The sequence below is a fragment of the Leptosomus discolor genome, chromosome 10 (genome assembly GCF_034619465.1).
Source record: "Leptosomus discolor isolate bLepDis1 chromosome 10, bLepDis1.hap2, whole genome shotgun sequence".
Taxonomy (NCBI): Eukaryota; Metazoa; Chordata; class Aves; order Leptosomiformes; family Leptosomidae; genus Leptosomus; species Leptosomus discolor.
Window position 1 is genome coordinate 10,473,888 of NC_141400.1, and position 14,116 is coordinate 10,488,003.

The window sequence follows — 14,116 nt, forward strand, 5'->3', positions numbered from 1 at the left end:
GCGCTGATTGGCGGACGCGGCGGGGCGGGGCGCTGCGGCCGGCCGTGAGGCAGGGGAGGGGCGGGGAGGTGCCGTGCCGTGTCCGACCGAGCCGCTTCCCTCCGCCGCCGCCCCCGCTAGCCCGGCCATGGCGTACGGTGGCCTGGCGGTGCCCTTCATCGTCATGAGCGTTTTCTGGGGGGTGGTCGGCGGCGTCCTGCCGTGGCTCGTACCTAAGGGGCCCAACCGCGGGTGAGTGACCGAGGGGCGGTGGGAGGCCGGGGCCGCTCTGAGGGGGCGGCGGGCCCCTTCCCCTCCCTTCCCCTCCTTCCCTTCGCTTCCCCTTAGGCGTGGGGAGGGGGGGCAGTGTGAGAAGGCCCCTGGCCCGGCACCCCGAGGCGGCGGCCTGGCGGTGGTGCGCCGTGCCCTTGCGGGCCTGCCGGGCAGCAGCGAGCGGCCTTGCGGCTCCGGCTCTCTGGAGTTGCCCTTTCCCCCACCGTCGAGGCCCGGCGGTCGCCGCAGTGCACTGCAGCGCCGTATGTGCCGTGCCCGCCGGCCCGCCAGGCCCGGGGCCGCCGCCTCCTGCCGCAGTAGTCCTGCGGGCTCCTCGTCGCCGTACTGGCGCAGCGCGGCGGGCGGGCGGGCCCAGGGCCCGGGCGCCTGTGCCAGCCGAGACCCGGCCAATGGCGGGAGGCCGGAGTAAGCGCCCGTGAGGCGTCCTGAGCGCGGGGCCGGAGCCAGGAGCGGTGTCTCCGTGCCTTAATAACCCGTCACGGGTTTGTTTCCTCCTCAAGCTCTATAAACGTCTACATACACAGCGTTCTGTGGCAAGGAGGGCTGTTAAGTTGGATGGCGTTTGAGCAATAACTTCCTTTTCCTTTTGTTACTTGATCTTTCCTAACTTACTCCATCATCTTCTAGTTTCACGCTGGATGAGACTGAAAAAAATTGCTGTAGTAGATCTCTGTTCTGTGCTTAAACGTATGCTAGTGGCCTTGTACCTGTGGTGGCCTGAGGACATACGTGGGCATCTAAGCAGAGACACTTTTCCTGCGGCGACTGTAGCTGCTCAGATTAAAAAGTAGACGAGGTTTTGTCTTTTTTTTTTTTTTTTTTTTTCCCTAGGAGATAATGACTTCTTAATCTCTCTTCCTCTCTGACATCCCCTCTACTCCACAGGTACCAACTGTCTTTTCTCTTGGTTGTATATGTGAACTTGGAGGAATCTTTCTCGAGTTCTGTTTGTCTCTCATATTTACTGCCTCAATTTCAAACTGAAGTGTATTTTATGCATGAAAATTTGCCTGTCTTCAGAAAGACCTTGGAAATAGATCTTTCAGGCATGTCCTTAAAGTATTTGGGAAGTGTGTGGGTCACCATGTTTTTCTCTCATTATTCCAAATGTGATTGTTTAATAGATATGAATAGAGCATTGCTGTGTCCTGATTCTATAGCATGTCTATAGTAACCTTGTGTAGTCTGTTAACTCCTCATCTTCTTAAAAAAATGAAACAACAAAAGCCTCTACCCAAGGCCTGTTTCTGAATAGGATTGTTCATTTTCTAACTAAAGAAGTCAGTGCAAACTCTAACTGAACTAAGAATCAGCATTGTGTAGGTTGTCCCGATGACTCTGCGACTCCCTGGAAAGGAGAGGTTCCTGAACTTGATTGAGGCTATGTTAGCATTTTTTGAAAGTTGACAAGATGAATGTGCATTGATAGATGAAAAATATTGAACGTTATCCATGTAACAAAAGAGTTGGGAGTTCATTAGTGTGAGTTTTTGTTACTCAGTGTGTGTGGGGGAATTACTTTTTACAAGTTTAAAAAAAAAAAAAAAGGGAGGGGGAACAACTTCACTTTACTGCTAAGTTCCATGATCTGCATAGATCACTCACTGTTAGAAAAATCTCATTTCCTTCCATTTCAAATTCATATGTGTGTATAGCTGCAGTTTTCCATTTTTGATTTCAAGAGCTGCTTGGTTCATGCTTCTTTTCAGCTTAACTATGGTTTCTATCACAGATTTCTTTCAGCAAGAAAGGAAAATCTTATCCTACAGATAATTTCAAGTGGCTTTGAAATTTTATTTTGTATTCAGTTTGCAAAACCCTCATTCATTGTATGAAACTAAAAGATATATTTTGATACTGAAATTTTCTCTAAGTGGAATTTTGCAGATGGAGAAAATGTTTACAGTTAGTATAGAACAGCCAGCTTCAGTAGTTTACTAACTTGCTGGTAGAAATGACTGTGAAATGGAGCAAGGACTCTGCGTAAGATTTTGCTCCTCTTCAGAGTGATTTTTGTTAAATACAGCCGTATACCTCTGTTTGCCAGAGCTGTGTCAGCTCTTTTGCAGAGCCTTAGCTGTGCCTCTGCAACTTACTCGGCTGGAAGAAGTTAGAACACTCATGTTGAGTCACCTTCCATATGATCAAAGTTGAACTCGTTCTTGTTTGCTGGGTTGTTGGTTTTGTTGTTTTTTCCAGTGTATCTTGTGGTCAGTCATAACATGACACCTAATCAGCTGCTTCTCTCCTTCCTTTTTGCAGTGTTATCAACACAATGCTGGTGACATGTGCTGTTTGCTGCTACCTGTTGTAAGTATAAATAATGTCTTACCTCTTAATCGAGGCACAGTTCTGATATGATCAAAAGCTCCTTTTTTCTATCTTCAAGACATTTAGGAAGAAGCTTTTCAAATGTGTCACAGAGATTTAGACACATGGTATTCTTTGGCAGCTCTTAGCATTCTTAGTTCTAAAGACCTGCAACCTGTTGGTGGATACTGAATTAGAACAAACCTGACTTCCTCTTGTCTTCTGACACATCACTGTTGAATAGGCTCTGTGTTGACTTGATGTTACTCCTTTTCAATTCACTGGCTTATTCACTCACAAGTATAATGGCAGTTTGTCAATTCTAGAATTTTTCTGATTCACAGTAGAGCAATGACTTTTTGCATTTTTCTGTTATACTCTTACATTTATTTTGAAGGTGATACTAATTTAAACCTACTGATGAGTTTTGCTTTACTTGGTTTGGTTGAATATAGTCTCAATCTTGTAGAGGAGTAGGTGGAAAACCTCATATGTGGAGTTTTTTGATATATGACAAATAATTTTTGTGACAAACTTGTGACGCTTAGATATATTAAGACTGTTTCTTTTGAAATGCACAGTGTATTTTAAGGCTGCCTTTGTTCTGTAAGAGAATTAGTAGAAATACCAAAATGACTTGTCGAGGAACTCCTCATGCCATGTTTGGTTTCTTATTTTTTATCAAGAGCTAAACCAGCTGTAGCTGGAGTCTGCAAGAGAAAGCATGGTTATTGTTTTCTCTGTCTCTCATTTTTTTCCCGTTTATCTTCTTTTTTTAAAAAAAAAGAGAAAAAATACTGTAAAGATGGATCTTGTCAAAGAAAGTGCTATGCAGAAGTAACTTTGAAAGGTGTTTGGGAAGAATTTGTTATGGAGAGTAAATCAGTAAAAGTCTGGTTAGATCTTTAGGGTTAACTGGTAATAAGATCACTGTTCAGAATTCCACTTGAACATGAGTTGTATTTGTACTTTCCTGAAGTATTTAGGCATTATTTATGCTACTCTAAGGAGCTTAACATGAATATTGAGTGAAACACATCTATAATCTCAAGAATCATTCTTAAGAACTGGCAGCCAAAGCCATATTATTGGTGTCGGCATGTTCCAGGAGGGGCCTGTTTGGTTCCATGTTGGGTTGGCCTGTGGCACAGGCTTATGCAGGATTGATCAAGTTTAATAACGTGATGTTCAGGTTTTATTCAGGTAAGGCCTATTTTTTTTTTGTTTTAGTCGGAGTATTCAACATGTGAAGTCTTAAGAAATCATTGTGGATAATTGTAAAAGTACAGCAAACTTGGTGCTGTGTTTTGTATCTATGACAGTTACTTAAATTAAAGTTTTGCTGAGCAGATGTAGAAACATAAGAAGAGCTTTGTAGTGCCACAACTTGAATTTGGGATTGAAATTTGGGAATTGCAGTACTATGAAGACCTCCTTGCCTGCACATAAAGTATGTAGCAGCCCAGTCTCATGATAGGTCCCAAATGTTTAGCTAAGAAGGCAACTAGATGCTCATTTTTACAAGGTTACAGTAAGTTGGGGGGGGTAGTGTTCTGGGTTTTCTTCTGTTTTGTTTTTTTTTTTTAAGTTTAAAGCTCTCACTTAAGTTCTTCCTACTGTGTATTTTGACAGAAGTAATGTCCTACTCTTCTAAAATCCTTGAAGTTTAGTGTTTGTTTTCTTTATTGTTTGAAGAAGGACAGTTTCCTTGAAGTTAAGGCTACATGGCATCTGCAGAATCCTCCACATTATGATGTGGAATGTATTTGTGGTAGAATTTTTTAACTTTGACTGAATGTGGTGAACTTTTCAATTGTACAGGGGTATTTCGCTTGTAAGTTTAGTGATTTTTTTTTTATTATTATTATTTTACTTTATTTTTGGTACTGAGACAGACCTATTATAAATGTAGTGTCATTGATGTGATTTATAGTCTGTTCTTGCGTGTCCAGTGAGGGTGGGTCTTTCGTAATTCTTGTGGGCTCTAGCTTGTTTTCTGTATTACCTTTGGTTTTCTCCGATTACACCTTGAAAAAAGATAAGCAGGAAAATCTTACTGTGCTTTAAACCATCAGTAATTATACCCAACCACCTAAGTTACATATATAGTGTCTGCTTGCCAGAATACAACAAAAAGCAGATTTTTCTCCTCATGTTCCAAGATACAACTTGCCTCATCACACAGTCTTTTTTTTAATAATCATCCCCCCCCGAATTCTGTGTAGAATCATAGAGTAGCCGTGGTTGGAAAGGACTTCAAAAGATCGTCTGGTCCAACCTTTCTTTCCTCTGTTTTATTCAAACATACGTAAGTTTGTTCTTGCCATATCATTTTTTTTTTTTTGCGGGAGGCATTGAAAACATTTCAGACCTTAATTTTAGTGACTAAAGAGACTAATTTTTCATACCAGTCTTGAAGGAAGCGCGAAGGAATGCTTTCTGAGGATTCTTTGTTGGATGTGTTAGGGTTAAAATAACTTGTGTTGTGCCAGGTGTGGTCTTCTGTGTTTTTGTATCCTTAGTAAGTGGCTGGTGCTGTTACCTACTTCTTTTTAGAGTAGTTTAGAACTCTGTTAGACCTAGTTTCATACTCTTGAGTTACCTTTCCAGTTGAAAATAGGGAAAAACAATTTCCTGTCTTCATTAAACACCACTTGAGTGACAAATTGATTTTCACCAGACTGAATTTGTGCTAACCAAATTTGAAGTGAGTTGCATGTCAACTTAAAGCTGTTTCTTCTGTGTTTAGATGTAGCAGTGATCGTTTTGAATAACCATATTGATCACATGGTGTTAATTTGGTTGTTCTATGGAAAATTTTTGCATGGGTGTGTAACTTGTGAACAGAAATTGCATTCTCCCTCAAAAGGCTGCTGAGTACACAAGCATCAGGAACCTGATAAAATACAAGGCAAAGTATATATGCTGCAGAAGTTATATGTTACCATGTTGTAAAGTACTGTCAATGTTTAAATCTATTTGTTTACAAAGCAGTTCTGAAACTGTACCATGATACTCTACTAACAGAGAACAGGGTCCTTGAAAAATGGTATTATTTGCTACTGATTCTAAAATGTGGTTGCTCAAATTGACATTTAAACAAGAGATAGCAGGACCTTAATTTGTAATATGCAGCATAGACAGATGGCAGTTATGGTAGAAAGACCTTTTAAAAAAATCTTTCTGTAGAACATAAGGGACTTTAATTTCCTTGTCTGAGCTGGGCAATTAACACTAACTGTTGTAAGTGGTATCTGGTAGAATTTGAGGACCCGTGGGTGGCTCGAATGCCGTACCTGATTTTAGCAGCTCTAGAACATTACATGTTGGATACAGAGGCTTGCTTTGTTTTACTTTAATGCAGTGTTTTGTTTTGCTTTGTCATGATAAGTTACTGTATAAAGCAGTGTCGCTTAAGCAAAATGTGGGGAAAGCTTCTTCATGACTTATCTTGAATGCATGGGAGTCCTAGAGTTCAGTGCCTAACTACTGCTTTAAATGACTAGGCCCTAGCAGAGCGGGGAGGAGGAATATACTGTTGACCTGTAATGCCACTATGGCTCGGGGCTTGGGTATCCCGCATGGTCCCAACAAATAGCTTTTGAAAACTGCACAGTGCTTGCCTAAAGCATGGTTATACTGCTGGGACACGTCAATATTTTGAATGTGCTTCCAGCTCATTTAATTCACAGCCATGCTGGGTCTCAACTCAGGAAGCATAGAGAGGTGAGATGTTTGTGCATAGAGTTCCTTCCTTCTGTACAGTGAGAAAGAGAATAATGTGCTTTAACAGACTTTTAGTGTTCCTACCCTCCTCCCACTTCTGTTAGTTCAGGATGCTAAAGGCAGATGGTGCAGTGCTCTGGCACCCCTTCTAGCTGTCTTTTGTATCTGAAAATTAATGCTTGCAAAATAAATTCCATGGTATTTTTAAGAGCTGTTTTTCCCTTAAGTAAATTTAACATAGTGATTAACATGGTTTCAAAATAAGTTCTTGTCATCGCTTCGGATAGCGAAGTAGAAACATGTCAACCTAAAGGTTATTGGCTCTTCTTGGTGATGTCTTGTTGATGTTTTAATTCCTTTGTAGATCCTGCTATGTATTTCCAGGCTTGCATGACTGATAGACTGCTGCAGGCTCAGTTTGCCTTTTTAACTAGAGTCCTACTTTGTGCAAAAGGGTGAAAGAGGCATTGAAAATAAATATTTGTAAATTTTAGGAGGATTGATGTGTTTTCTTTAAGTCTGGCCCACATCTTTTGCCGCTGGCTGTTCTAGCCATTTTACAGCAGACCTGCACTTCGTTGGCTGGTCAAAGCATCAAGGTTTGTGTGGAATTTTCCATGACTGCCTAAGCACTCTGATACATTTGTGGCAGCTCCCATTACAAAGCTGCTCTGCTTTTTCTCCTCCTTACAAAGCATTCTAGAAATAGCAGACAGATGAGCCAGTGTGTTCACTAAGTGTGTGTATGTAGTTAGTATTTAACACAGATTTAAAACCATGGAAGCATCCATCGCTTTTTCTAAATCTTGTAATATTTACAAAGCAAATATATCTTTTTAACAGTGGAATATTTATTTCTGTTTAGCTTTCCTGGATATTTTCCACAAACTACATTCCTCTTGTTCTTGCTTCTGGCTATGGCTTCTGCAGTGTTAGTTTGTGAACTGCTCTGATGACAAGGCTGCTGTCGCTGCTGATCTGGGGTTTGTTGTCATTGATTTTGCTGTCGTCGTATTTTTTAATTTCGTGTGTTCCTTTAGCATTATACCCTTTTGTTTCAGGTCCCTGTTTCTTGCCCTCTGTGCCAAGTTTAAATTCACTTTTGCTCAATCTCTGATGAAAAATATACTATGTCTGCAAGGGTAGGTTGTCATACACTGAACATAAGAGCAAATCAGAGAAAGTATGTTTCTCAGGCCTTTGTTTTAAAGGCACCGAGGAAAGGTGTCTCTCTCTTACCTTTCTATCTTCTGACCCCACAAATACCTGAGTTTCATATGCCTCAAAACACTTTCCTGTTAAAGGAAAAGTGTGAGAGAAATGCTGTCAGGTGGTTTTGTGTTGCTTTAAATTGAATGGGACAATTTATTGCTTCAGCTGGGGAATGATTTCGTACCAGATAATCATTGCTGGTATCTGGTCTTGTGTATGAGTTTGAGTAAAAATTTGATTTGATACTAGACCTTCCTGCAAATAGTCTTTTCTTCTGTGATAGTACTTGTGCTTCGGACAAGCCTTTCCATTATCATAAGCTTTGTAATTTGGCTGATGTTCTCTCTTTTGGGTTGGGGGGTTGTCTTGCAGTTGGCTGATTGCGATTCTGGCTCAACTCAACCCGCTCTTTGGGCCGCAGTTAAGCAATGAAACAATCTGGTATCTTAAATATGACTGGCCTTAAGGATATCTGTCCTCTGCTGCAATTTATTAACTAGGTGAGTATGATCAGATTTATTAGTATATTTGGTATGTTAAAGCTTCAGGAGAAACTGAATAGAAGCGTGAGCAGTGTGTTTAGAATTGCTGGCTGTTTTGCAGGAGAAATCTGTCTTTCTATAGGCTGCAACAAAACATATTTTGGATGTTAATCTTGACTGGATACCGTGAAAAGCTTGGACTGAATTCTTGTACAGGTATTTTTGTCCACTATCATGTTATGTGGTGCTGCGTTCAGTAAGCTGAGATCTGTAAGGAGAGCAGTACTTTTCTTCTTCCTACCAAAAAGTAGTTAGGCTGGGGTGCCTTTTAGCAGCTAGCATAAATGGATTTCCTAATCTTAAGAATTGTTAAACCTCTCTTCAAGCGTATTATCATTTTGTCCAAGACTTGTCCTCAGTTCCAAGGCAATATAGAGTTGCCCTCGTTCATCTGGGAAGTCAGAGTGAGAACTGCAGTTAGAACAGTTCTTTATCTGCTGTCAATGTATAGCACTAACACTGATCTTACAGATGAGTGTTGTGGGTTTTTTAATGATAGCCTCTGTGCAACTTCAATCATAGATGAGCCTGGTGGTTGCTATCTGGGTAGTGCTATTGGAATGCTGTTGTTGCAGTTATTGGGCATGCTTTCTGACATGACCAGTAAAAATACAAAGTCTTGTACTGAAAGTACCATGATAACTTCAGGTTTCTCTAGAACAGCAGCATTTGAAGTTGAAGGTTCAAGTGAAGGATAGCTGTAGAAGGAAGTACTCATGATGGTAGTTTTTGTGCTGGCAACTGAATGATTAGATACACTTAACTTTTTACCTGTGGGATTTTTTTTGTCCTTTTAGGTTTAGCTGCCTACCCTCTTGCTGTTATGACTTTAGCTTCTGTTTACAGAAGTCCAATAGCAGCAGACAGATGACAGTTGATGCTACAGCTCAGTTAAATGCTGTCTGTAAAGCATCCTGAACATTTACCCTGAAGCAAAGCTCCACTGCTTCAAAGTAGGCTTCATCTGAACTGTGGTGTTCTCAGACTGTGGCATTTATATATATCTGTAGCTTCTCTTTTAAGCAGCAAGCAGAAGCTAAAGGTAGATTTGGCCCTGCTTCAAGTAGAGGCCTGTAATTAGCTAAGTCAGTCAAGCTGAATTTCCTAGGTGCATTGTCACTGCTCATGTGTTAACACATAATTAGTTAGCTAAAACAGAGACCAGTGTATTCTAGTAGTGAGCATACAGATCCCTGAATCCTGTAGGATAGTTCAGTTGCCTGGGATCTGAAATTGAAACGTAGTTTTCTGGACAAGTGGATGCCTTGGATATAAAAATTTGGCTTCCTTCTGATTCATAAATGGTCTGTGTGTTGCAACCAGCAAGGCCAAACTGGATGTGAGATACAACTCTTGGACTCAAGGTGCCTGCTAAAAGAGTTGGGGCTTTCCCCCTCCCTTTCAGTGAAGGACTTTCCAGAGAACTGGAGGTAGACTTGTACTAAGGGAGGGAGGGACCTGATGCATTCTAGGATGGCCAGAAAGTTGATGTGAGGCACTGTCATTTTTAAATTTACTGATGGAGAATTTGAGACCTATATAAGTGCGTGCTTGTTGTGTTACATGAAGCAGTTTGTTTCAACCTTTGATATATGTGATTTCATTGGCTTAATTTTGGAATAAAATTACGGTTCTTGTCTTTATGAAAAAGGATGCTTTAAAAAAAGTAAAAGCATATAATAATCTTCAAATATCATAGGTAAATAGTATGTTCGTTCTTGCTAGAAATGTGCTATTAGAGGACATACTGTTCTCCACAATCTTGTTTGAATTACTGTTGTAGTGTTGAGTGAGCTGAGTGTCAAGGAGGTGGCTACCTTGATCAGGCTGCGGTGTCCTGTCTTTTGCTGTTGTGTGCCTCTGCACTCGGAGCTTCCTGTTCAGTTTCTCACTAGACAGGAGCTGTGAATTAGTTTCTGTCTGAAAGAGTTGGGATATATCTCTGACACTGCACAGAATTCTATAAATATAGGTACTGTTTCTTGTTTCACCAGTTACTTTTGGCTTTTGAGATGTGCTTTTCCAGCACTCAAGGTGTGTCTACTATACTTTCTTCTGCCTCCCATTTCTCTCGGTTGAGGTTTGGATGGATTAGAACGGACAACGTGAAGAGTTAAAGAGAATGAAATGCTAACTACCAGAGTGGAGAGGTCTTATTTAAAAATGAGGATCGTTTAAGGAAACCCATTTTACTTGACCAATGCAGCAGGCTGAAAATGCACGCAGAAGGCTACTGCGTTCTAATGAGGGGCTTCTACAGATGCTGACTTGATCTATGCCAAACTACAGAAGTTTGGTCTTTCTGTCAGTGTCCCTCAAATTCAAGTGATGATGATGTATCAGATGACTTGTCTGTATAATCGAGTTAATGGCTTGGATGGCAGTACGTAAGGATGTGCAACCTGTAGCTGTGGTGAAGATGGGCTGTAGCCTCTTTTAAGCAGTGTGATCTAACGCCGCCTCTTCTCCATAGGTTTGTCAATTCACAGTCGGTGTTCTCAGACCAGGAACTTCCTTCATGCAAGTGCAAGAAGGGCTGTCATCCAGATGACTGGGTGCTGTTACAGCATTGAAAACTTTCTAGTGAATAGTTGTTCTAGCAGCTTACAATGTAACTGAAACTACTTGCAGGAGCTTCAGAAATGAAACTGCTAAGAAAGGAAGAAAGTGGAAACTATTCTTGAAGCTCCATATAGACGAGTTATCTACAGTTCCTGACAATATCTCAGTGCATTTGTGGAATGGAAATAGTTGTGGTTAACAACCGGGTGGGTCTTCAATTAGTAAATTGTCTCCATGGAAAGGAATAATTAAGTTGCCTCTTGCTTTGCAGGTAAAGAAGAGATTTCCTTCAGATGAAAAACTCCACTGACCCAAAGATGCCCTTAACGTAGTTGGTTGGATACCAAGCCTGCATTAATGCCTTAACCTTTCTAATGTGCTTCAAATGGCTTGTTCAAAGCCCTATATTTTTTCCTAATATACCATTTAACAGTGTGCCTAATGCGATTTATACTCCTCTTCAGTACTGTAAATTTTTGTCTGTTAACTTCAGGTGTGATGAAAATTTCTGAAGTTTTTATAGGTCATATGGTCAGCTCTCCTGTTCGTTTTATTCACTCTGTAGGGACTCTGTATATATCTGACAGGTCTTAGGTTGTCTCTTGCTGTGCTGTTCAACACTGTTCTGTTTGACTGCTCTTGAAAAAAATGCGTGCAATGAAACTGTATGAGGAGAAACAGTGGTGCCTCTTGTTGATGGCATTTATTTTTTAAAAGGAGTTGTATTCTTGGGAAATTTGGCCTTAAATTTCTCATGCCTGGAAATAAAACTAATCCTCTGCTTTATACAAAATGCTGTTGTGCCATGTTTAACTGTTACAATGTGCTTTTCTGTGGTTTTAATTGGACAATAGCTGGCCAGAGTTGAGCTGAGGAAACTAGATGGTGTGGATAAACTGTAATAAAGTCATATAGTGTGATGAGGTGAGTGTGCTTGCTTCCTGTATCAAGACCTCGTGGATAGTTCTAAAATAGGATTAAGTTTGCCATCTAAACTTGCTGAAAGGTCTGCGGGAAGAAGTTGATGCTTAGCTTGAGAGCCTCTTCCATGAACTTCCCATTGTCTGATGTTAGGGGGACTCAGCAGCAGGGATAACATGACTAGTTTGAAGGAAGCGTACATAGTAATTTTGATAGGAGCTTGAGTTACTCCCTGGCCTTCTTGTGGAGGATACATACAGTAACAAGCACTGAGAATTGAACAGAAAACGTAACAATAGTTTTATACTGACTTGACACTTGCCCGTGGAATTGCAGAGCTGATGAAGCACGTGACAATTGTAGGCCGAAGATGAAAGAGCACTGAGGCTCCTTGCTGTCACCTGAGTCTGGGGTTGGGAATGAATCTAGTAAGCCATTTGCTAAGGAATAGCTTCAAAGGATATAAGTACTGCTGCATGCATAGGAGTCTTCATGTATGCTTTCTTACCTGCTTATGTCATGTCCAGATAAGTCACAATTATTCCTTACTATGTTTTATTGTGCAAGGCCGTAATGGAGCAGTTCATTTTTCTCCTTTTTCTTTTTGGATAGCCCTGTTAACTTGTTCAGTGGGACAGTACTCGTTACTGTACAGGAATTTCCAAGATCCTGATGAAATGCTGTAATTTGCGGTCATCGAAACCTGGACAGCATGAATTGCAAAAGAAACAAGAATGTGTCCGCCATTACAAATAGGCATAGCGACTGTTGGGACTGGAATAGCGAATTTTTTTCAAGTTACGTGCTACTGAGAGCTGTATTTTAACGTGAGAAGTTGTACACCGCAAAGCTATATGGTCTGTGGCAAATAATTCCTAAGAAAGTTGCAACCCTGGTAATTTTACGAAAGCTTAGGTTGTTGTTTGTTCTGTTGGTGGTTTTTTTTTTTTTTAAAGGGTGTGTGGAGCATAAGATGTTGACATCGTATGGGGAGTGAAGGAGAAATGCTTCAAGTGTTCACAACTTTGGAAATGTTACAGTTTTTTAAAATATATTGATCTGCCTGTCATTTACCTTGAAGTGAGACATCAACAAAGAAGACATCCAGTGAGAAACTGTATTAGTATATCAGCATTATCACTTTCTGTTACAAGCTTTTTATTTCAGGTTCTAAGCTATCGCTCATTGTAGAAGATACAGGAGAAGTAAAATGGCGTTCACGTGGCGTGTGTCACTGTTGGTGAATTTAATGCGCAGAGCTATTCAAAGCCTGGACCAACAAGCCTTAGTTCAATTTCTGTTTAGGTGCTTTCCAGATAAAGAAATCCCCTTTATCTGGGTGGTTAATACTGTCTCTGAAACAGATGCCAGGTTGAAGAAGTTTCAAAAATAATGTTTTGTTTCTGTTCTGCTGAATGTTGTGTGACCTACTGTCTGCATCGTGATTGTGGAATGGTCTGCTCCATGTGTGCCAGGAATTAATACTGCTTCAGATAATTTCTTTTTTTGCATGACTGCAGGAAATTAGACCAGACAGATTCAGTCACTGGTGTTTAACAAACAATGCAGGTATCAAGCCTTTAACAGTTTCCTCTTGGTTTTGTGGCAACAGAAAACTAAATGGTAAAGTGTATGTGAAGGAAGCTTATGGGTGCTTGAAATGGGCAGAAAGCCTGGGTCTGCAGGAAACAGTCCAATATCTGTACCTGTATTTTGGGGGAAGGTAAAAAGTGAGAAAGATTAAAGAAACTGACTCCATAGTCAAGTCTTGAAGACTTCAAGTCATAAACATTGGCAACATGTAGAACAAGGGTTTAGGTTGGGGTCATTTCAAATGCTTTTAACCTCTTTTGTTCATATTGTTTAGGAAATTCAAGTATCTGTGCCCCTCACAGGAAATTGTTTTGAAGAGTTTATGAAAGCTTACTTTTCCTCTACTGGAAATCATGGAAGAATTTTACTCATGCAAAGGTCTCTAAGTTAGTTGTTAGAGGTGGGTGGCTGGTCCCTTCTTTCCAGAATCATGTTACGAATTATGTTTTCTTCTTTGTGTTGTCAGGCATGATGGGTTTTAGGTACAGCAGAAAGAAGTTTTGTTACCCCAGAGGGGTGAAATGCAAACAGGAGGCTAAACAGTAGGAAAAAATAATCTTTACATGGAGTAAGATAACGGCTGGGTCTGGTCTTGTCTCAGTAATTTCTCCAGTTGTGTCTTAACCGGTGGAGGCCAGTGCCCCTCCCTCTGAAAGGGGCTGGGCGTAGCTGTAGACAGCAGCGAAAACAGCAGGCTGCCGGTGGCGGAGGAGTGGCTGGACGCCGTAAGTACGTGCCCGGGGCCGCGGCGGAGCCTCCCCCCGCCGCTGCGGGCAGGAGCAGCCCCGGGCGCTGCCTTGTGCCGCGCCCGCCGCCCTCCCTTAAATACCCCTCTTTGCCATCACGTGACGGGGGAGGCCCCGCCGGGGCGGCGCCCCATTGGCCGGCAGGGCTGCGGCCGGCGATTGGCTGGCGCTGCCTTCCCCCCCCCCGCCCCAACCTTCCCGCCCGCCCTCCCCACGTGAGGGGGGCGAGTC

At 41.6% G+C, this 14,116-nt stretch overlaps 1 protein-coding gene across 1 annotated transcript; it reads left to right on the forward strand.

The window, feature by feature from the left end:
• The first annotated feature begins 79 nt into the window (after positions 1-79).
• On the forward strand, positions 80-12,455 carry ATP6V0E1 (ATPase H+ transporting V0 subunit e1). The gene is made up of 4 exons (XM_086470864.1): positions 80-231; positions 2,536-2,583; positions 7,894-8,021; positions 10,897-12,455. The coding sequence occupies exons 1-3, from the start codon at positions 128-130 to the stop codon at positions 7,985-7,987; spliced, it is 246 nt and encodes an 81-aa protein (XP_086326990.1). The 5' UTR covers positions 80-127; the 3' UTR covers positions 7,988-8,021; positions 10,897-12,455.
• The last annotated feature ends 1,661 nt before the right edge of the window (positions 12,456-14,116 follow it).

Excerpts from the sequence above, each read along its gene's own strand:
- ATP6V0E1 (XM_086470864.1), top strand. The coding sequence starts at position 128 with ATGGCGTACGGTGGCCTGGCGGTGCCCTTCATCGTCATGAGCGTTTTC. Across the intron at positions 232-2,535 it reads CCTAAGGGGCCCAACCGCGG|TGTTATCAACACAATGCTGG; the intron begins GTGAGTGACCGA and ends TCCTTTTTGCAG. Across the intron at positions 2,584-7,893 it reads GCTGTTTGCTGCTACCTGTT|TTGGCTGATTGCGATTCTGG; the intron begins GTAAGTATAAAT and ends GTTGTCTTGCAG.